The sequence below is a fragment of the Phoca vitulina genome, unplaced genomic scaffold, assembly GCF_004348235.1.
Source record: "Phoca vitulina isolate PV1807 unplaced genomic scaffold, GSC_HSeal_1.0 scaffold26, whole genome shotgun sequence".
Classification (NCBI taxonomy): Eukaryota; Metazoa; Chordata; class Mammalia; order Carnivora; family Phocidae; genus Phoca; species Phoca vitulina.
Genome location: NW_022589729.1, coordinates 9,584,079 through 9,607,125, shown reverse-complemented (window position 1 = coordinate 9,607,125; position 23,047 = coordinate 9,584,079). Strand labels below are relative to the sequence as shown.

The 23,047-nt window shown below is 36.7% G+C and overlaps 1 protein-coding gene across 1 annotated transcript in view; it reads right to left on the bottom strand.

Moving 5' to 3' along the window:
- USH2A (usherin) overlaps positions 1–23,047 on the bottom strand; it is a 682,897-nt gene that overhangs the window by 322,369 nt on the left and 337,481 nt on the right. Inside the window, exons 32-34 of the mRNA XM_032422367.1 lie at positions 16,517–16,676; positions 15,000–15,171; positions 9,085–9,232 (exon numbers count right to left, since the gene is read on the bottom strand). Of these exons, the coding sequence (XP_032278258.1) occupies positions 9,085–9,232; positions 15,000–15,171; positions 16,517–16,676 (480 nt within the window). The remainder of the gene's footprint in view (positions 1–9,084; positions 9,233–14,999; positions 15,172–16,516; positions 16,677–23,047) is intronic.

The window sequence follows — 23,047 nt, the reverse complement described above, 5'->3', positions numbered from 1 at the left end:
TGCATTCATAAAACTTGCAATCTAAGTGAGAAGACGGACTAAGTGGATTATATGTGTGTAAAGATTATTAAATAAGAACCAGATGGAAAAGAATTAAAAATGGTAGTGGCGGGGGAGGCAGGTGTTAACCTAATCTAGGTGGGTTAGGAAATTAAATTTATCTGGGAAACTCGTGTTTAAGATGAACTTGGCTCTTGGACCTACTTCATCAAGAGGAACAATGTCACAAATCATTATCTGACTAATTATAACAAATAACTATTTCATAATAATTAATAAAAAGCTTTCAATGAGGTATCAAGGAGTTGATTACTATTTAAAAAATTAAATATCACAGACATATTGGATAAACAATCTTCATCTAGAACTTTTGAACACTGTCCTCCTTATTTGCTTTTAAAATGTCTAGAGTGCCAAAACAAAGTTTAACTAAATGGAATTTTTGTTTACTTATTTACTTTTGCTATTCCCAGAATGAATTTTACATTTATCTCTACATCTAGCCCCCAAATTCTGTGTGCTAAGTGTGGATTATACAAGGTTTAAAAATCAGTTAAGGACTCAGCAGAAACTTGATGGCAACTCAAACTCATTTACAAAGCTATGGGCAGAGTTAAGGGAAAGCACCAGGTGGTAATAATGCATCCCCTGCTAGTCACAGTCAGGCCTCCTAGGAGACCATGCTAACTAGTTAAGTAAGAGCCCATAAACATCCTCAAATTTGCAAGGGAAAGGATGAGAACAGATTTGGGAACCTGGACAAAGAGCTGGGGTTATAGGAAAGGGCCACTGGATGGGAGCTGTAGCCTTTGGTGGAGGAATACCGCCCTGAAGCCCAGAGCTCAGTAGACAGGGAACAAATGCTTTAAATTCTGCGATTTCGTTCTCCTCCCACACTCTCATCTCTTGCTGCTGCTGCCCCCTCTCATGGACAAGCCAAAAGGAAGCCAGAGGGAAAGAGAGCAAGCTCATTGACACTGTGAGTAAAGGTCAGCCTTGTAGGATACAGGACTGAATGGAAGATCGAAGAGTGGCTCCAGACAGGCCAAAAAATATATACATCTAACATAAAAAATTTACAGTAATGCATTATGTTGCACTGTTTTGTATTTTCTGTGCTTTTCTCTTGCTTATTCTCTTGTGCTAATAATCGGTAAGCTAGCCATAACAAAATGAAACAATATAATGCTGTCTGGTAAGAGGGATCAGGTTCTTTAATCTAGTTCTACAAATTCAGTTCTTCAGTGGATAATCCACAAAATGGATATTTAATTCCCATTGGCTCTCCAGGGTAAGCAGTTTCAAGTTTATCACCTTTCTCTTTCCATAATGGTAGAATTTTTAAGGTGTTTAATTTTCACAGGGAAGCTGAATCATAATTGTCCATAAAGCACATCCACTGGGATATATATCTTTGTGCCTCTTCATCATGTTCTGTCAAATTGTGTTTCCTAAGGCGCTCAATAGGTTGTCATCTATAACCAAGGAAATTCAATACAAGTACAATACAATGTAAATTTAATACAAGATATCTCTATTTACACTGGAGAATTCTGTTTACTGTAAGAATTAAACAACAATGCTTTAGTGTGTCATGAAAATAACATGTATAGTGAATATAGATGCTCCAAACATATTTGTTTGTTTGTTTTCCAGTACAGCATGGCAATATGAATATCAACTGTGGGTTTTCCCCCAAGGTCCAGATGATGATTGAATGTGGCAGGTATCTCCCAGTGTGAATACTTGATCCTTCAATTAAAAAGGAAAAGAGAGAACAGTTTTCACATTGTGGAATAATGCCTTATTACTGTTATGCTCTCCTAAAAATGGATTCAATGGAATCTAAAAAAGATTGTGCTTGGGAAATTCTACCTGACAAACTGATTGGAGGTGTTTCATAAAAGTTACACAAGGTTTGCTCAAAACTGTCAAGCAGTTTTCCTAAGTGATTCACTGAATTCTATAATCCATTTCTCCTATTAAAACTGAGCCTTTTCAGGAAAGAAAATAGAATTGCATTTTGGCTGTTTAAAAATAAAGTTAGTTCAAAATAAAAAGTTTGAAAAATAGTTATTTCTTCAAAACCAGAGAAAAATCAGAACAGAGATCTTAAGAATTTTGAATACTGTCACTGAGAATGATGCATCAAACAAGTCAAAACATCTAAAAAAAATTTTTTATGTGGCTAGATGGAATCCTGAATTATGAGCTTTTCTACAAAATGTAGAGGCAAAAGAGTACAGTGAATAAAATCATGAATTTTTTGTGTCATCCACACCCTGCTTTGTATTACATTCCTACTTAACTAGTTGTCTTTAGCAATTAATACTTATAAATCTGAGTTTCCACAGCTGAATGTTAGAATAACAATACCCATTTCATGGCTAGTTGTGAGGATTAAAGTGCCTGGTACATAGTTCTAAGCTGTAGCTATTCCTACTACTATTACCATCAGTGTTGGTAGGAAATCAAATACTTCTTTCTTTGTATGGGTGAATCACATAGTATCTACACACACACCTTCACGTATATATACTATAAAAGTCTATTTCTTTCTTAATCATCTCTTAATGTGAAGGATGACATATACAGAATGTGTATAAACCTTCTGTAGTTAATTATTTCTCTACCACCCATTCCTGAAATCATATATATGCTTAAAAACTGAACTAAATGGGGCTGCCTGGGTCAGTTGAGCATCCAACTCTTGGTTTTGGCTCAGGTCATGATCTCAGGGTCATGAGATCGAGCCCCATGTCTAGCTCCATGCTCAGTGTGGAGTCTACTTGAGACTCTCTCTCCCTCTGCCCCTCCCCCTGTGCTTGCGCTCTCTCTCTCAAATAAATAAATAAATAAAATCTTTGAAAAACCTGAACTAAATGTTCTTTCAGTAATGTTCTATTGTCTTCATGGTACTATGTGTAAGTCTGCAAAAATAATCGACTTCCTAAATTCTTTCTGTTCTTATCGACGGTTGCCACTGTCTTGGTACATATCCACATATAAATTCTCAAAAAGCCAGCCCAGTACAAAAGGCTGCATTAGGAAAATATTTTCATAGGTTCCTTAAGTACTCATTCTTTTCTCAAGAAGTCCCTGGGACCCTGTCTAATGGGTGCCCAGCTCTCCTTCTCCTGTGCTCATCTTGACAGTACCTAATCTTGATGGCAGGAACAATCTACCCTTTCACACAGAGGCATGCAAAGCAAATCCAGTTTCACACGCTCTCTTTAGAATCTCAACAAATCACTAGGCTGAGAAAATCTTTTTTTTTTTTTAAAGATTTTATTTATTTGACAGAGAGAGACACAGCGAGAGAGGGAACACAAGCAGGGGGAGTGGGAGAGAGAGAAGCAGGCTTCCCGCGGAGCAGGGAGCCCGATGTGGGGCTCGATGCGGGGCTCGATGCGGGGCTCGATCCCAGGACCCTGGGATCATGACCTGAGCCGAAGGCAGACGCTTAATGACTGAGCCACCCAGGCGCCCCTAGGCTGAGAAAATCTTATACCAAGCAACTGGGCCTTTGAGCCTTCAGCAGGCCAAGAGGGAGATGCCTTTCTGCTGGCTTTGAAATCATTTCCCCTATATTATGTAATTATAAAACGTGCTGTAAATGTGCATTTGCATGTACTGTGTAATTGCATATGCATATACTTTTCACATCCACACAATAACTATGTTATCATTGTTCCTATCATCTGCAAACATTAATTCCGTCAACAGCTATTTAATACCCATCTACCCATGACTGGCACCTTCCCAGTTGCTAGCACTAGAACCGTGATCAAGGCCACAGAGGACAAGGCACATCCCTGTCCTTGTGTGGGTCACAATCTAACAGGGAAACTGTTCTAGTAAATTTACTTAAGTAAGATAGTGGATAGTTACAAGCAATTGTAAATATTAATAAAGGATAAGAATTTCATATTCTATATTTCTAGTTACTGTTTTTTTTAAAAAACGTATTCTAATTACTTTCAAATGTCATTACACGTTATGCTAGGTAATGAGGAATAAGTTTGGTATAGTCAGTATTGATGCTGATTTTAGCAAGGGGGACTTCAAGTGTGAGGAAAAAACATATTTACAGATTCTAAGGCCTAGGCTTCTGAAAGGGAATATGGCTCATGAGAATTTGGAAGCTCTCAAAAGCATTATTCTAATTATGCAATTGTAATCTTCACAACACAGGTCACAAATTTATTAGACAGTAATCCTTTGTGCCCCTTCTCACTGATGGCTGATGGTATGACAAAGGAAAGGTCCAGGTGCTACACAATAAAGGGTTCTTATCTTCCTAAAAGTAGCTCTCGTTCAGGTTTTAAAATCCTGCCTGAAATAGCAGGCTGCGGAGAACGCCTTTGCCAGAGGGAATGTGGATGCCAAGCGCTCTGATTAGAGAAAGAGAGCTGGAGTGTCACACCACCATTTTTGCAGGTAAGTGAAGCAAGGGACTAGAATTCAGTAGGACACGTTTGAAGGAAAGAAAGCCTTAGGTATTAATCAAGTGATAAAGACTGAGTACTTACAGACTACTTGGTAGAAGGCAATTAACAGCATGTAGCATTATAATAGCAAAATCATGGAAACATAAATATCCACTGATAAAACACGGGTCTCATAAGCTGTGGTTTTATTCAGTGGGACTCCACTGCCTTTTGAAACATTGAAGCTGGGCTCTGTCTGCTTAACTGCCATGGAAAAATGTCTCCACCACACTAAGTGAGAAAAACAAGTTACACAAGACAGAATGATCTCACTCTGGTTTAACAAATGTATATTTTATGTATCTATCTTTAAGTGATTATTAATTGAATCTTTTGTTTGTTTAAACTAACACAGCCCTTAACCTTTTCTTCTTCTGGTTTAAAAGTTTACTGCATTTTATTATATCCTCTCTACATCATATTTTTAAAATTGTGGTAAAAAAACACATAACCTAAAACTTACCATCATAACTATTTTTCTATGTGTAGTACAGACTGTTAACTAAATGCACATTGTTGTATAACAGATCTCTAGAACCTTTTCATGTTGCAAAATTGAAACTATATTCCTTGAACAGCAACTCTCCATTCCCCCTCCGAACCCCCTGCCAGATTCTACTTCCTGTTTCTATGTGGAATCATGGAGTGTTTGTCTTTTTGTGACTGGTTTCTTTTAGTTAACATAATGTCCTCAAGGTTTATCCATGTTGTAGCATGTGATAATTTCTTTTTTCAAGGGCAGAATAATATTCCATTGTGTGTATGTATATATATATATATATATATATAAACAAATGGATATTTGTTTATCCATTCATCCATCTGTGGACATTTGGATCTCTTCCAATTCTTGGCTAATGTGAATGATGCTGTAGTGACTGTGGGTGTGCAAGTATCTCTTCAAGATCCTGCTTTCAATTCTTTTGGATAAATACCCAGAAGTGGGATTGTTGGAGCACATAGTAATTCTATTTTTAATTTTTTGAGGAATTTTCCATACTGTTTCCCATAGTGGCTGCCCCATTTTATGTTCCCACCAACAGCCCAACGGTTCTAATTTCTTGACTTCCTTGCCAACATTTGTTATTTTCTGTGCATTTATTTTTTTCTTTTGGTAGTGCTAATCAGCAAAGTTTTAATTGAGCATCTATTATGTGGGTCAGGCCCTATTCTTAGAACTGCTGGTAGAGCACAGAACAAAAAGTTCCAGGACAGGAAAAATTCTCAGAGCACATGAGGCATGTCCTGAAGCAAAGAGCAAGCTTCCCAGCACAAGCTGTGAAGTAGAGCAGGTTGGGAGACAAAGAAGAAAATGGCAATCAGAAGGACAAGACGCCATTCTCTTAGCCACTGGGTCAGGATATCACAAGATTCTGATGAGTAGAAAGTGACTGTTTAAATCAGAATCATTTATGAAAAGCAGAGAGTCTATTTCCTAAGCCATGCTGTCTAAAGGTGACCATTTGCTTGATAGGCAAGAACTAGACATTTATATCAGAACCTTTTATATCTCTCACATTTTGTCACATATGGGCATATATTTTGGAAATATACATACTTCTTATTACTGAAAGTGTGTTTATTGTTTCTCCATATTTTTTTCCATGTTAATAATCCTGATCCCAGCATGTGCAAAACCATGCAAAAAGCATCTGTTTCACAACATGACAGTCTAAGTGCCTATGTATCTCTGGACCTGCCACACCTAATGGAGACCCAGAGGGATGACACTTCCACATCCCATAGGGTTCCTCAGGGAACTTCTTCTCCATACATTTGGCACCTTATTCATATCCCTACCTTGTGATTATTTGTTCCCCTAAGGAATCCTAATATCCTTAAGATCAGGGATTACGCAAATTCATCTTGGTATCATCAGAATGATGGCACCTAGCAGTAGGTCATCAAAAAATAGACTTTGAATGAACCAATTCAGATTTTTGCAGGGTATGAGGAAGCTCTTGAAGTTATCTGGGTGAAAAATATCAGTGACCTTCCTTAGAGGAGTGCAGTTGAGGGTCATGTGGTAAGACAAGTCAGGGGTGAGCCAGGGTTGAAGTCAAGAATGCCACCCAGGTTTCTGGCTCATGTGACTGGGTTGTGCTAATCAGGAAGAGGAGGAACACAGGAGAAAAGGCAGGTAGAGGGGCAGAGAACACGTGGAGAAATCAACTTGGATATGTTGAATGTAAAGGGTAATAAAAATCCAGGTGGAGGTTTCCTGATCTCAGGGTCCTGGGATTGAGCCCCGAGTTGGGTTCCCTGCTCAGCAAGGAGTCTGCTTCTCCCTCTCCTTCTGCTCCTCTCTGGCTTGTGCTCTCACTCTCTCTCAAATAAGTAAATAAAATCTTAAAAAAAAAAAAAAAGAGGCCCACATTTAGTTCTGAGGAATGAGTTAGATTTCCACAGTAAAGATGGAAAGAAAATAGGGGTTGTCAATGCCAATTTTATAATCAAGAGAACTGGGGCTCATGGAATTTAGTCTATCTCCCAAAGTAACACACTACTACACAGCAGAGATAATATTTGTCTCTAGGCCTATTTGACTCCACACCCAGGTCTTGCAACCCTACAGTAAGCCATAAGTATTCTAGAAAGGAACATGTGTTACAAGGCTCTGTAAATGCAGCTTGAGTCATAAGTTGGGAGTGACCTGAATACCAGACTAAAGAATTTGGATTTTATTCTTTAGTTTTTTAGGGGGAAGTATGGGGGCTTTAAGAACAAATAGAGGGACAAGGTGTTTTCCAACAATCAGATTTTCCCTCTCCAGATGATAGACAATAAAAATCAAACACTGGAAAATTTGGGGCAAGTGAAGAGAGAAGTAGGTGGCGTGAAAGTTGCTATTTTCTTTTTAAATGAACACTATTACTTTTTAAATGTCTAACCATTGCCCCACAATAAAAATTTTGAAAATTCTGATGTGATTAAACACAAGACTAGAATACAATGAAAGTGTTTACATAAATCTCCAAAACCTCTCAAATTCTTTTTGGTTCAATGAATACATTTTAAAACTGCTTGTAAATGCACAAAACATAGTATGCAAGTATTCCCTGAAATGTAGAAAGTATTTTTCTTGTCCACCTAGGATTCTGAGTACAGTTTCAGTTCCAGGTGCTACAACCAATGGTATGAAGGAAAATGCTCTACGATGCAAATCATGTAATGGCATTTAACAGCAATCCAATTGGAATAAATCACTAACATTTTCATTGCCACCTATGGGCTAGATGCATTTGTGGAGCACGAAGTATGACAAGATTTTTTTTTTTTTTTTAAAGATTTTATTTATTTATTTGAGACAGAGAGAATGAGAGAGAGCACATGAGATGGGGGAGGGTCAGAGGGAGAAGCAGGCTCCCCGCCGAGCAGGGAGCCCGATGCGGGACTCGATCCAGGGACTCCAGGATCATGACCTGAGCCGAAGGCAGCCGCCCAACCAACTGAGCCACCCAGGCGCCCCAATATGACAAGATTTTTTGACTGTTTCATATAAGTATCAAATAGAGATCCATTTATTTTTTTATTAGGAAATTTATAACAGTACAGGAATCACTTCAATAGCAGAGATAATCACTCACTCTAATTATTTGAACTCTCTCCATTACCTCAAATATATCTAATGCATTTGCCAAAAGTTTAATTAAAATGAGATGACTGGAATAATTAATATCATAGTAAACATAAGACAAACTAATAAAATTACAGTTTTTTTCTTCCATTCTTTTTGGCTATGCTAAAGGAGGCCATCTCAATTTTCAGTAACAAACTACTTAAAACAATTTCTAGGATATTAAAAGTCTTGACGTTTGTCTTAAAGGGAACAAAATTTGATGTTACATAAGTTTCCATCAGTGTGGAACAATGACAGTATGTTGTGTGAAACTTAAAGATATTTCCAATAAATGAATAAAGAAAAATAATTTCTACCTCCAAGTTATTGCAAATTCTTTATAATAAGATTTTATTTTAGCCAACTTTAACTGACTCATGTAATTCTCTAAACTATGCAAAGATGTATATATCACTTAGAAATATACACAACCAACTTGAAGTTAAACAAGTATAAATACATATATATTTAACATATGCACTGTTTAAAAACTGCATGCTGACATATTTACATATAATATATTAAAATACAGAGTTCCAACTGGTCTCTTCTAAGATAAACTTATTCAACCAAAAGCATTTTGAAATACATGATGTGCATGGACTTTCTATCTCTCTCTACCTCTCCGAGAATGAACTCAGGACTGTCAGAAACAGAAAGTCACTGAAAATATAATGTCACTGTCACAATAGCACTTTGGGAATCCTCATCTGTTCTCTACACCTCTCCTGGAACGTATTGAGCAATAAGATGCAGTACACAAGAACTATCAAAAGGGAGCACTTTTGAGCCACCAAAATTGTGTGTTAGCCTAAAAACTACAATCTCCCAACTACAGACAATGATACTATCTCAAGTATTTTATGTGCTAAAATGATCATTAAAAATTAAGCACCACATATAAGCTGCCATTTAGAATATTAATTTACCTTTGCTAATCATCTTTTTAACTTGAGGCTAAAAGAGTTCACTTACCATTTGGATATTCAGGCTCCGTCCAGGAGATGTGAAAGGAGTGAGGTGAATAGGAGTGTGCTTTGGGGGTTGGCACACCTTCGGGTGCCTGCTCATCAGTTAGGGCCTCACTGGCCTCGCTCACGGTGCACCCACCCCTTGTGCAAGCCTGAGGAGAAATGCAAAAACCACATTTCACTCTGGGTCGCAAAAGTTTTCTGGGTCCAGAGCCTTGGAAACAGAGAATTCATAACAAGAGTTCCAGATACTTTGAAATACAGTTTTCTTGATCCACCCCCCCCCAACCCCCAACACCAGATAAATTTGTTTCAGTGCTGAGGTCTGACATTTAATTAGTTTGCTTTTCAGGACACAAGACAGCCATCTCTGATAATTAGAAAATAACCCAAACGTATGCATGTATGAATTATAAGTACATCCTATGTTAGAGCCTAGAGATAGGGCATCTACTGCCTGGGTGAATAACCTTGATGAAATCAGCCTTGCACAAAGTTTCCTAGAAGGAATTAAGTGCACGCATGCACAGACACACACGTGTGTGTGCACACTACATGAGGGTAATAATAGACTGAAATTACTTCAGGATAAAAACAAGTGATTTGGAGTAAAAGAAAAGATCCACAGCAAATATAATTGCCTTTATTGCAATAGTGTAACCAATATATTTAAAGTACAACATAATGTGAAATTGAATAAAATAGTATTTCTCATATATCAGCAACATAGCAGTTGTTGAGTGACTTTTAATAGCTTAAAGGGTCAAATCACTTACTTATGTGCCAGAGGAAATGGGCTCATTACATGGCCAGCAAACTTCAAGTGATCACAGATTCTTCCCATTCCCTAATAAGGTATTAACTAATGCCATAAATGAAAACATGGATGCTAAAGATACCTGGGAGGGCCCTGGATGGCTCAGTTGGTTAAGTGTCCAGTTGGTTAAGTGTCTAACTCTTTTTTTTTTAATTTTATTTAATTTTATTTTTTTTAATTTTTTATTGTTATGTTAAACAGAGTGTCTAACTCTTGATTTCAGCTAAAGTCATGATCTCAGGGTCGCCGGATCGAGCCCCGCGTCAGGCTTTGGGCTCAACAGGGAGTCTGCTTGTCCCTCTCCCTCTGCTCCTCCCCCTGATCGCATGCACGTGTACTCTCTCTCCCCCTCCCTCACCCTCAAATAAATAAATCTTAAAAAAAAAAAAAATCTGGAAACTTCTGTGTGTACTCTCATAATTAACTACAAGTAATTCCAAAATAAATGTTTGAGTGTATTAGGAAAATATCTCTGCTACCTAACTTATTGGATAAATATTGTTCCAGGAAGCAGAGACAGACATACAGGGCTTTTCCAGACTATATTTGCTAGCAAATATTAGCAATCATATCTTTATATAACACAGATATTTGAAAATTACACTTAACCTTTGTTCAGTATCTCTTTAGGTTCCAGTTGTAATTTACACAATCAAATTCAAAAATATTTCAAAAAGCCCTAAAATTTACTGAAAACCAATTAAGAAAATGAAGGAAAATCATAGGACAATGTCAAAAGCAGATAGGCATTTAGTCCATTTTCAGGGAATGTAGATATTGCTAGCATAAAAAATTAAAACATCTTTTCATTTCTTTGGGCCCGTCCCTTGCTTTTCAGCTTGATATTAAGGGAACAACCTTTTGATAATTAACACAGTTGAAATTCTTTTTCCTATAAATAAGAGAGAGTTGACTTATTTTTAAAGATATTTTCTTATGTTGCAGTATACTATTTAACAAGTTGTCTCAAATTCTTTTAACAAGTTGTTTCAAGTTCTTTATTACAAGTATAAATATTAAATGGTCAGTAGACATGGAGCTCAATCTCACCTTCCCTTGTAAGAATACAACAGTAGCCCTATATCTTCAGGATAATTTCTCATCAGCATAAGCAAGTTTCTGATGGGTTAAACTGTGGCTTGGGCATGAAATTGCATTAAGATTGGGACCTAATTAACCTCTGTGGGTTCCCTCTAATTCTCAGCTGCAGTGTGTGCATATATATGGAAGAGATAAACTATCCTCTTCCTGAGAACAGAATCTTTGCAAATAAAGAGGAATCAATTGAGCTTGTGGCCAAACCATGACTCAAAGCTCTAGGACATGTCATTGTTAGCCCAAGAAATAACTACCTGAACATTAAAATAGAAAAATTAAAAAAAGACATTTCAAACATACTAAAAGTCCACTAGAAAATACGGCAGGAAAAGAGGCCAAGTGGGACAGCCGAATTATCAAAGGAAAATGATGGAAAGAGCATTCTTTTTAGTCCTCAGAGAGAGAAATCTATCTACTTGCAGTTTCTAGATTTTTTTTCCTAAGGAGCATCTTATTGTTGGAGCATCTTATTGTTAAACCCATAATACACTGGGATTTAATTCAGATAGTCTACTTGTCACTATTATTTTTTTATATCCTAAGAATTGTCCCCAGCTAACTCTCCCCAAAGAAATATTATAAGACATGTAATTATATATATTTAAAAATTAAAAGTGAATTGAAATTTACTTTGTTTTGAGAATTTTAGGATGCCTTTTGGAATAAGTAAAGACATCCTCTGGTTTGGAAGGACTGATCTTTGGGCTATGGGCTATGTCATCTAAGATCCATAAACTCATAATTTGACAAAGGAGCTTTCTAAGAATCCAAGGAGTTTACGAGAGAATTTTTCTTGCAAATAAAACAGAATTGATAAAGAATTACCTGCAAAATATTTTATTTTGTTTTTTTCCGCATTCTTTTTGCATGCATTTAGAGGTGCGAAGTGAGCAGTTCCTAAATAAGGAAAAAAATCCTCTTAAAGTTGCTTCTGATTGGTCAAATCTAACTGATATTATCTAAATGAAATCAGACCAATCAGTATCTTGTTTGACCTACCAGCACCGGAGGCCACTGCACGCAATGCAACTGAATGCTGATTAAAATTCTGGTTCGGAAAAACTAAACAAAATAGCGGGATTAATTAAAAATGCTTTTATGAAATGGCAAGGTCTTTGAAAGCCTCTGAGCCTTTACAATAAGGCATTTCAACCCATCTCCTATAGCTTTCTCAATTACAGCCATTTTTGTTAAGTGCCAAAGTCATAGTACCACCCTGAAATGTCCAGTAACTTCTGATCAAATAGGGGATTGAATTTTGGTAAAGGAAATGAGTAATTAATAAATGTGTATCAATTATTTTGAAATGATGACTATTAGGAACATCCAAAACTAGCATTCTCTTTTTCAATAGTTTGTTTTCAGATAAGTAGGCTCTGAGGATATTAAGAATGCAGCATACCTTAAAGTATGAAGAAAAGGAACAAGGCCGTGTTATATACAAATGATACTTTGAAAAATTAAGCTCATCATTTCCAAGAATCTTTCCAGTAAAGATATTTAACATTTAACATTCATCAAGAGGCAAATGTCTAGCTGTAATATGAAAATTATCAAGCCGTACATATCTTGCTACTAGTCTGTATTACTAGCTTCTTTATTTAATTGCTGACTTATTATCTTTATTCAGAGCTACCACACTCCACAATACCATTTGTTGAGTGTAGTGACACGTTATGCTGTCTCTTCCAGTAGAAAAAGTATATGCTTGGATCCACACAGTCCCCAATTCTGACACCTTATAGCAAATCATTTAATTCATATCAGAAGTCTCAGATTCTTTATGAAATATATATACTTAGCATTCATTCATTCATCCATTCATTCAAGAATTGTTTGCTGAGCTTCCAGTTTCTACCAAACACTGTGCTTGACTCAGCAGATAGAATTCTGAAAGATGCTGTCTCTACCCTTCACGAGTGTATAATCCAGTTAACAGGAAAAATTAACTGAAGCCACTTGAAGTAATATACTGTCTCTGAGTCTAGAGTAAATCACAGTGGCTTGAATCCTCATGTATCGTCTTCTATTCTTAAGGGCTTAGCCATCTGTATGTTTTATTTTCCAGAACTTTCAACATGCTAAGACTATCTATAAAGACAACTGCACTTGGCTGAGAACCTAATCTCCATCTACTAATCTAATGACCTTGAAAGCTAGTTATTATGTGGAAACTGTGAAATATACAATAACCCTTCAATTAACCAAGATGAACCTAAAATGTTCTGGTTCACTTATTTTACTGGTTATTGAGTTAGGTAAAAAACTTAATTGACTACTTCCTGAAATATATTAGTGTATTTTCTCCACTACTAAATACTGCGAAATCAAAAATAATGTGAGCAAATTTATTTTCCTAACAAGAGTTAGGGCAAGGACTTCCACATCTTTATGACGTTCTGCATCAACATTACACAATGGCTGACAGATCTCATTTGATTCCGTAGAATATTGTTTGGGATCACAGAATGATTTAGTGTCATGGAATTTTAGGGCTCAAAGAGACATTAAAAATCATTTAGTTCAAAGCCCTGATTTTAGGTTTAAAGAACATAAAAATCAGTGCAATTAAGTGAATTTGCCTTTGGTTACACAGTTGGTAGCAAAATCCGAATTGAAATGCAGGCAAGCAGCCTCCCAATCTAGTGGTATTCATTTTTCAAGATATTACAGATGTATAAAACATAGGAGATTGGAGTGGATTTACACTGATTGCACAGCATATCCTAAAAATTACCTGGGGAGTAGAACTTTGTTTCATGACATTTGCCTCCTGATAAAAACTAAGAGCACAACAATTTCTGTTTAATTTTGGTTTCTTCTAAGCAAGAGAGTCTTTTCTGGATTTTGATATTACCACTGTTTTGCAAATAGTGTGGATTTCTGTATTAGTTTTTGAAAATCAAGGTAATACCTTTCTTACATCTTGAGTAATACAACTAAGTAATCAAAGATGCTGCTTCATAAGCCCATCTGCGTGCTGAACACCTAGGCACATAGAGTCAATTCTGAATAGGATTTTTAATATTGTCTGATTGCCCTTGTTTTGGGATGTCAGGTCAGACAGTAAGCAATAGTTGAATGTAGTTTATTTTCTCATGGTATAATATTTAGAGCATTCAAGAGCATGTTAAGTAAAATGAATGCATACACAGTGTCTACATAAATGTAAATTTATTCATAATCAAGAGCAGAATATTTTCTATGGCATTTATCAAAGCAAATATCCTTATATAGGTATTACTATAAAATGAAGAGTGTGTTTAAAACAAATAGGGACAATCTCATGTTTATATTCAGTTATTTTCAGATGTGCTATTAAACTTAAAAAAGATTATATTTCATCAAAAAACAAAAGGAACCACTGAGTATAAATTCCACAGTAATATCAAGGTCTTTTAAAAGACCTTTGTATAAAAGTGCTATTTTGCATTAAAAAATGCTATTGTCTGTCTAAAGACCTCTAAAGTATGTTGATTCTAGGGTTTTTATTAAGTGACTGTTCTTTTGAGATAGAAGTGTAATGTAAACCAGACTATAATAACAATCATAACAATCCAGAATATTTAGGGATCACTTAGACCATCATTTTAAAATATAAGACCTAAATTTTCATACCATACATTGTTTTCCAAATGAAAACAAGCTCCATAGGGAAATAACCTTATTAATTCAGGCACTTTAGAAAAAGCCCTTACCAATTATGACATTCTGGAAATAACAAAGAAGAAATAATTTCTGATAATCCCAAATTAGATTTGGGAAAAATCTAATGACTCAGATTGTTATGCCATCATTCTGTGTAATACAAAATAAATATGTAGGTATTAGATCACATTCCCATTTACGGTGTGAAGTACGTTTTCAGTCTCAATAGCAATATAGAAATTTTGGGTTTGGGTTTTTTTTTTTTTTTTAAGTGAACAAGAGAGAGAAGATGGGACAAAGGAAGAAAGAAGCAGCAAGAGAAGGGAAGAGAAAGTGGTAGAGTAAAATGAACTTACTCCCAGCTTGATGAGATATTTATTACCAGGGGACAAGTATTGTAGCAGGTGATCCTGAAAAAGTTCTGTACTGTTATAGACGACATCCCAAATTGTAAAATCATGTGTGTGATTTGAAATATATAATATATAGCGCTCCAGAATCCCATTTACATTTCTTGGTTGTTTCCACCTGGGAATGGAAAAATATAGCATGACTATCCATCATTCATTCAAGTCAAACCTGAAATGTGCAAGATTTTTAAAAGACGCATATGAACTTGGATTTATGCCACTCACCACACACACACACACTGAAACCTTAAAAAAAAAAAAACCAAGTAGTTATTAAATGTCTCTTCTGAATGGTCTAAAGAAAATATGGCATAGTGCCTACTTTCTAGTTACTTATAATTTCAACTAGCTAATAATATAAAAAATGGGTGAATATTTAATTTTGAACTTAAGCCATAGAACAAAAATTGAGAGAAGTAGAACATTTGAGAATTTATGAGAAATGGGAGAGAGAGAGAGAGAAATAACATAATTGTCTTGAAAAAATGCAGCCATCTAATGTCAAATTAACATGCAACTCTAGAATACAGAGAAGCTGAGGACTGAAGTGCTGAAGTCGTCAAATCAAACTTCATGGATAAGGTGGGACACTACCTAGCCACAGAAGACTGTCTACTTGATGGATCGGATATGGTAGGCACAAGGAAAAGTAGAGGATATTCCACATACACCTTACAATGTGTCAGTGAACATGAGCCGGACAAATCGTAAAATAGATAGAAACAGGTAAACTGAGAAATAGTTAGAGTAGTGGGAAATCTTTTGGCGTAAGTAATGCGGGCTCAGCTTAGGGCAGCACTGAAAGCCAACAGGACATCTCAGACCTGGAACAATGGGGTATGGATCATAATGTTTCCCAGCTTGAACGAATATCCTAATTTACTCCGCCCAAACTCTTCTTTTCCAGATGGGAAAACTGAGACCAACAGAGATGAATGTAAACAAGTATTAATTGGTGGCAGGAGAGGTTTGTTAAATTTCAATTCAGTATGACAGTATACCTTGTACCTCAGAGATTAGGAAATGGGTTAGAATCATTTCATATCAAAAATAATCTGAACATGCCTATATGTGAAAGTTCCTTTCTGACTTCAACTGCAGGGGAACAAGAAGGTCTTAGTGTATACTCAAAAAGAAAATAAATATTTAGACTCTAATTCCAACTCATCACGGATAACACCTCCCCTACAGAAAGCCCGAGGCAGTCCTGTAAGTGGTCAGTTTCCCTTTATTGAAGTTTGCACAGAATCTGTGTACGTATGTAGCTAAGCCTGATTGCATGGAGACGAAATGGAAATTAAGTTGGCAAGTGATAATCAAAGGTTCCCAGAACCACTGAACTAATCACTTCTATGCATTTCATCACAATAAAATTAATTTTATGTCACAAGCCCTTCCCTTGATTGAGCTCACTGGGATTCTTGCATAAACCAATGTGGGACAGAGACAACATTTCTACTTACTGTACATATATAGTTCTAGAATCCAGGACGGTCAGAAGTGGGGAATCCACGTGCTCCGGTGGAAGCTGTGCCGTGTACAGTATGACCAGGGAACTGTTTGTACATCCCACATGTGTGCAGGCACCGAGTACAAACTGGTGGGGTGTAAATACTGCTAAATCTAGAGGGTGGAGGAAAAAAAGAATTTATATACCATTATATTTTTTATTCAGGTGATCCAATTCCTCCTCTACATTCCCACTTCTTAGAACTGTTAAAGTAAAGCTTAAAACAAGAATCAATAACCCTAAAAATCAATAGCAGTAAGATATAGGCTGTTTTATCCTTTAAATATACTACAGTTATTTTTAAATAGATAAGTGTCAGTCAAACTCTTGCTTTAACTTTTTCATTTTAACAATTTGACCATCCTCTTGAATGTCTACGACCAGATAAGTCATTTTCTGAGTTTAGAGTTACTTCAGCCACTCTGCTAAAAAATAAATGAGACATTTAAATGATTTTTAAAGCATATTTGAAGACAAGGGAAGTTGCTTTTGAAATGCAAATGAATAACTTGCAACAATGACTTTGTGCTTGTAATTCCTTTTGCCTAACTCCTTTGTCCTGTCCACCTGACCACCTATTATTTGACCTTCAAGTTGTCCAGCTCAATGCAAAAACCTGTTTCTTTCTTAAGATGTTCCTAACACATCCTGCCGTGACCCCTGGCACAAGGTGGAGCTCTTGTCCTCTCCATGGATTTGGCTCCCCCAGATTTACACACACCCTGTGCATAGCATTGTAACACTATCATAATGATTTGTTTACGTGACTATCTGATCCACTAAGCTGAACATTGTGAGGGAAGGATTCATTTTTCATTCTTAGTATCTAGCACAGTGCCTGGCACATTGTAGGTTCTGAATATATGTTTGAATAAATGAATAACGAACTAATGAATGAGATGATCAAGACACAGTTGAGCTGGGTATGAACAATGACTGAGAGAGTGGGATAGTACCCCAGCCACTAATGATCTCTCCCTCCCATGAACCTCCCTAGTACTTTCTTCCTGTTGGCCTTTCTAATGGATATCATTTTCCCTTGCATTAGAATAAACCAATCTGTAATTTACTAATTCAATTCCGAAATGCCCTGAGTACTTCAGTTATAAAGGTACTCAACCATTATTTTATTGATGAATCTAACCAAAGTGCAGTCAACTTTACCAAGATTTAAATATCATTCATAATTTTATACTACTAGAAGAAATTTCTATTTTCTGGAATATTTTTGAAATAAGTTAGTCTCAATTTAAGTGACACATATTTTTAAATCTCATTAACCTTGAACCATTACAATTCTACATTTAAAAGACTAATGAGATACAACCTAATTTAGGGAAATAGATTTTGTATTACACTGATAGCAAAAGTAAACTAGAAAAGAACACTTTGATTTTCATGCAAAGTACAGTGAGTTGGTTAAACATGTAGATCATCCAAAAAAAGGCAAAAATAATAATTTTACACTAAATATAGTTACTCTAGACCAAAAGAGTGGTCATCAAGAAGAGACTGATAACGCTTTGGATTCAAACTTGTTCTTGTTATAATTTTATCCTACTGCTATTCAGTGGTACCGGCTGAGGTGGCCACCCTCCAGCAATGTGGTCAGAAGACATGTTACAAGGACACTTTGAAGCTGGGGGTAAAGGGGTACGGCACTGGTATCGCCCGGGACTGCTAGAGACACGACAGGAACAGCTTCACCATGTCTGCGCAAGTCAGACAGAACTGGCAGACCTTCATTTGGACCAATAAGTTCTATGAAAGTTATTAAGTTAAAAATCATGAGAACAGTGGTCTCATATGCTACAATGAGTGTAAACTCTATTTACTATTTCATGCAAAGAACAGCTCCTACTAGCAGGTCCAATTCTGGCCAAAAGTACAATGTATTAACATGCTGACACATTATCTGCCATTCCCCTGTTCTCTTCACTTTCTCCTTCTGATTCGCAGGAACTTGGTGACGAGGCAGCTTCTCATCTCTACCATCTGTCTGAATTCCTTGCATTCCCGAGGCAGGGGAAGCTAGGGATTTTTATCTCTGAGTCTGGTTTCAGGAACAAAATCAAGGAGGACATAGAACCCAGAGTAAAGCAGGAATCCCTAATGGGTAAGTCAGTGCAATTAGGAGAAAGCTGTAGTATTTGAACATCAGAGTACATCTAAGTTTTCTGAAAGAACATGCCCCTGCCGAAATTGTATTCCATGTGGTCGATTCCAAGTGACTTTGGCATATTTTGCATGAGCCTCTCTCTTGGCCGTTTCAGATTGTCTTGGTCAGCTGCAAATGAGACTGGATGCTACAATGTTCTTTGGCAAACAGACTCTGTGATGGGGCAGTTTTTCTTGCTTCCTTACATTCTAGCTTTTTGAGGTAGGGGTTTGGCTACCCAGTTTATAGGCGGTGAAGAAGTCATACCATTCAAATGTGGCCTGATGATTGCTTGTCTGTGTTTGCTGGGACAGACTTGCACATCTAAAAATCAGTTAATTCTTAGTTACCCTAGTTAATCCTTAGTACCATCCTCAGGCTGGTGAGGTCAGACTGCATCATCATGATATCATCACCTTACAGTATCTCCTTATTACAGAATGCCCCACTCCCTTTCCCAATATACTTCCGTACTTTGAAAGTGACCTTGATCACCTAACTCGTAAACTCACCAGGAATATCTGTCTCAAATGCCTAATAGCCTCCTGTAGCAATTAGTTCCAGGGTTACCATTGATATCTGGTTTTTACTGTGACAAAATCTCCTCCTCCACGGATTGGGAAACTGGCATTTTTATGCCAGTTGGAGAATGGGAGAGACCAGGATGAAGAAGTAAGTAGGTGTGGGAGGGTCATGTTACTTACGAGGCCCAGTAGGACTGATGAGCCAGGACTGAAATACCAAATCCTGTCAGGTCCTGCATTCATAGTTAGGGTTTATCCCCAGACAATCTAAGGTGTTATGGGTGAGGAAGATAGGAGACAGCATGGCTTTAACTAAAACGTCCAACAGGGTTTAAGGATGTTAGTGGTGTATAATTGAAAAATGCTACAGAAAACATAGAACAGAGCAAGAAGAATCAGGAGTTCTGGGTAATTTTAAAAGGCAAGAGTCAGTGGAGTCTTTGGCAGGAAAGTGACATATTGAGCAAAGACTTGGAAGAGTGAGAGTAAATCTGGGATTCTGTGGAGAGGGCCATTCCAAGAAAGATGACAGAGCAAAGGCTTGGAAGGAGGAACACGCTGGGCATGTACATAGCAAGGAGGCCAGTGTGGCTGGAGCTGAGCGAATAAGGCAGAAAGAAGTAAGAGATGACATCAGAGATTTAATGAGGGACTGGATCACATGAGCCTTGTAGGTTTTTGCACAGATTTGGGGTTTTAGTCTGAGATCCTATTAGGAAGACCCTAGAGGATTTTGAACAGAACTGTTGCATGATCAGATGGATTTCATGAATATCAACCCGGCTGCTGGGTGGAACATAGACTATAGTGAGCAAGAGCATAAGCATAAATCTCACTTACGAGGCTACTGTAGTAATCAAGTAAGTGGAGGCTTGTCATAAATGAGAAATGGTCAGATTCTGGATATGGTTTTTTTCCCCCGGCTTTATTGAGGTATTAACATATAACATATATAAGATTAAGATGTACATTGTGATGATTTGATACCCATATACATTGTAAAATGATTACTACAATAAGGTTAGCTAACGTTTCTATACCCTTCATATAATTACCTTTGTGTGTGTGTGTGGTGATAACATTCAGGATTTACTCTCTTAATGACTTTCATGTATAAAGACAGCATTGTTAACTATGTTTACCATGCTATACCTTAGATCACCAGAACTTATTCATCTTAGAGCTGGAAGTGTGTTCTTTTTGACTGACACCTCCCTATTCCTGTCCCCAAGGAGTGGTCCTCTGGCCTCAATCCCTTGGCAACCACGATGCTGCTCTAGTTCTATGAGTTAGGCTTTTTTATTACACATGTAAGTGAAAATATGTAGTATTTGTCTTTTTCTGTCTGACTTATTTCACCTAGCATAAAGCCCTCAAGGTCCATCCATATTGTCTCAAAGGGCAGGAATTCCTCTTTACACGGCCGAATATCATTCCTCCTTGTGTGTATGTGTGTGTGTATGTGTGTGATGTGTATCTGTATCTATAAGCTTATTTTATGTTTAAATTCAACATATAAGTGAGATAATATGGTATTTGTCTTTCTCTATATGATTTATTTTACTTAGCATAATATCCTCAAGATCCATCCATGTTGTTGCAAGTGACAAGATTTCCTTATTTTATAATCTTCCATTGTGTATATACCACATTTTCTCTATCCTTCATCCATCAGTGAATACTTAAGTTGTTTCCAAATCTTGGCTATTATATATAATATTGCAATGAACATGAGGTTACATATATCTTTTTGAGTTAGTGTTTTCATTTTCTTTGGGTAAATACCCAGAAGTGCAATTGCTGGGTCATATTTTATTTCTAGTTTTAATTTTTTGAGGATCCTCCATGCTGTTTTCCATAGTGGCTGCATTCAATTTACATTCCTACCTACAGCATACAGGGGCTTCTTTTTCTCCACCTCTTACCAACACTTGTTATTTTTTGTCTTTTTGATGATAGCCATTCTAACAGATGTGAGGTGATATCTCATTGCAAATCCTTTTGATTTGCATTTTCCTGATGATTAGTCATGTTGAGCATATTTTCATGTACGTGTTAGCCATCTATATGTCTCTGTTCGAAAAATACCTACTCAGATCTTCTGTCCATTTTTTAAAAGGACTGGCTTTTTTTATCTGTCTGTTTTGTTATTGTATGATTTCCCTATACAATTTGGATATTAGCTCCTTATCAGACATATGATTTGCAAGTACCTTCTCCCATTCAGTAGGTTGCATTTTCAATTTGATTTTCTTTTTTTCTGTGCAGCTTTTTAGTTTGATGTAGTTTCACTTGTTGATTTTTGCTTTTGTTGCCTTTGCTTTTGGTGTCAGATCCAAAAAATCATCACCAAGACCTATATCTTGGAGCTTATTACCTATGATTTCTTCTAGGAGTTTTATGGTTTCAGGTCTTACATTCAAGTCTTGAGTGCACTGAGTTAAGTTTTGTGAATGGTGTGAGATGGTGGCCCAGCTTCATTCTTTTGCATGTGGCTATCCAGTTTTCCCAACACCATGCATTGAAGACACTGTCCTTTTCCATTGTATATTCTGGGCTCTTTGTTGTAAATTAGTTGACCATATATGCGTGGTTTATTTCTGGGCTCTCTATTCTGTTCCATTGATATTGTGTCTGTTTTTATGCCAATAACATACTGTTTTGAACACCATAGCTTTGCAATATATTTTGAAATCAAGTAGTATGATGGCTCCATATGGGGAGTCAGCCTAAGAGTCAGCCTAGTGCTGAACAGGCCAGCTCTGGGGTAGTGAAGTTAGGTGTTCACTTTACTCTCCTTCTCCCATGGGGAGAGTCTTGGTCTGTACTGAGCTGCTTGGGTTTGGGGTAGGGATAAATGGAGGTAATGTGAATTGATCTTTCTTACTCTCCTTAATGCATTTTTTCTTATTTCTGTGCTTTATCCAAGTGCTATAATCCCTTATTTGGAAACCTTGGCTCTTGTGAAGGTAATTTTATGTGTGAATAGTTGTTCAAATTAATGTTTCTGGGCAGGGGTCTGGGGTTGGGGGATTGGTGGAACGAACCAAGAAGTCCCTATGCTGCCATTTTGCTGAAATCACTCCAAAAGGATCTCTGGATATGTTTTAAAGGCAAAACTATAGGATTCCTCAGTGCACTGTAGGTAGTGCATGAGAGAGAGAGAGAGGAATCAAAGCTGACTCCAAGGTTTTTGGCCTAAGCAAAGGCAAGAATGAACCATTAATTTGGTTAAAAAAGATCACAGAAAAAAACAAGTTTTGAAGGGGAAGATAAAGAATTCATGTTTTAGACATGGCAAGTTTGAGATATTAATTAGATAAACATGGAGTTGTCAATTGGGCAATTTGAATATAAATTTGGAATTTCAAGAAAAAGTCTTGGACTGATACATAATTTGAGATGTCATCATCATATATATTATATTTAAAGTGGATGGAACACTAATAGAGCAAGTGTAGATAGAAAAGAGAAAAGGTAAAAGGATTCAAATCTTTTTCGTATCTTTTTCTTTTTCTGGGAGTAAAGCAGAAATCAACTAAAAAAAAAAAAAAAAACAACAAACCAAACCAAAACAAAACAAAGAAAGAACAACCAGTAATGTATGAGAAAAACAAGAGGATTATAGTATCTGGAAGTCAAATAAATCAAATGTTTTAAAGGTGATAGTTCAAATAAGATGACTACAGAATGACCATTGTTTAACAATATGGCAGTCATTGGTATTTGTGCAATAAAGTTTCAATGAAGTTATGGGTGTCAAAGCCTGACTCAACTGAGTTTGTGAGAGAGTGAGAGAAGA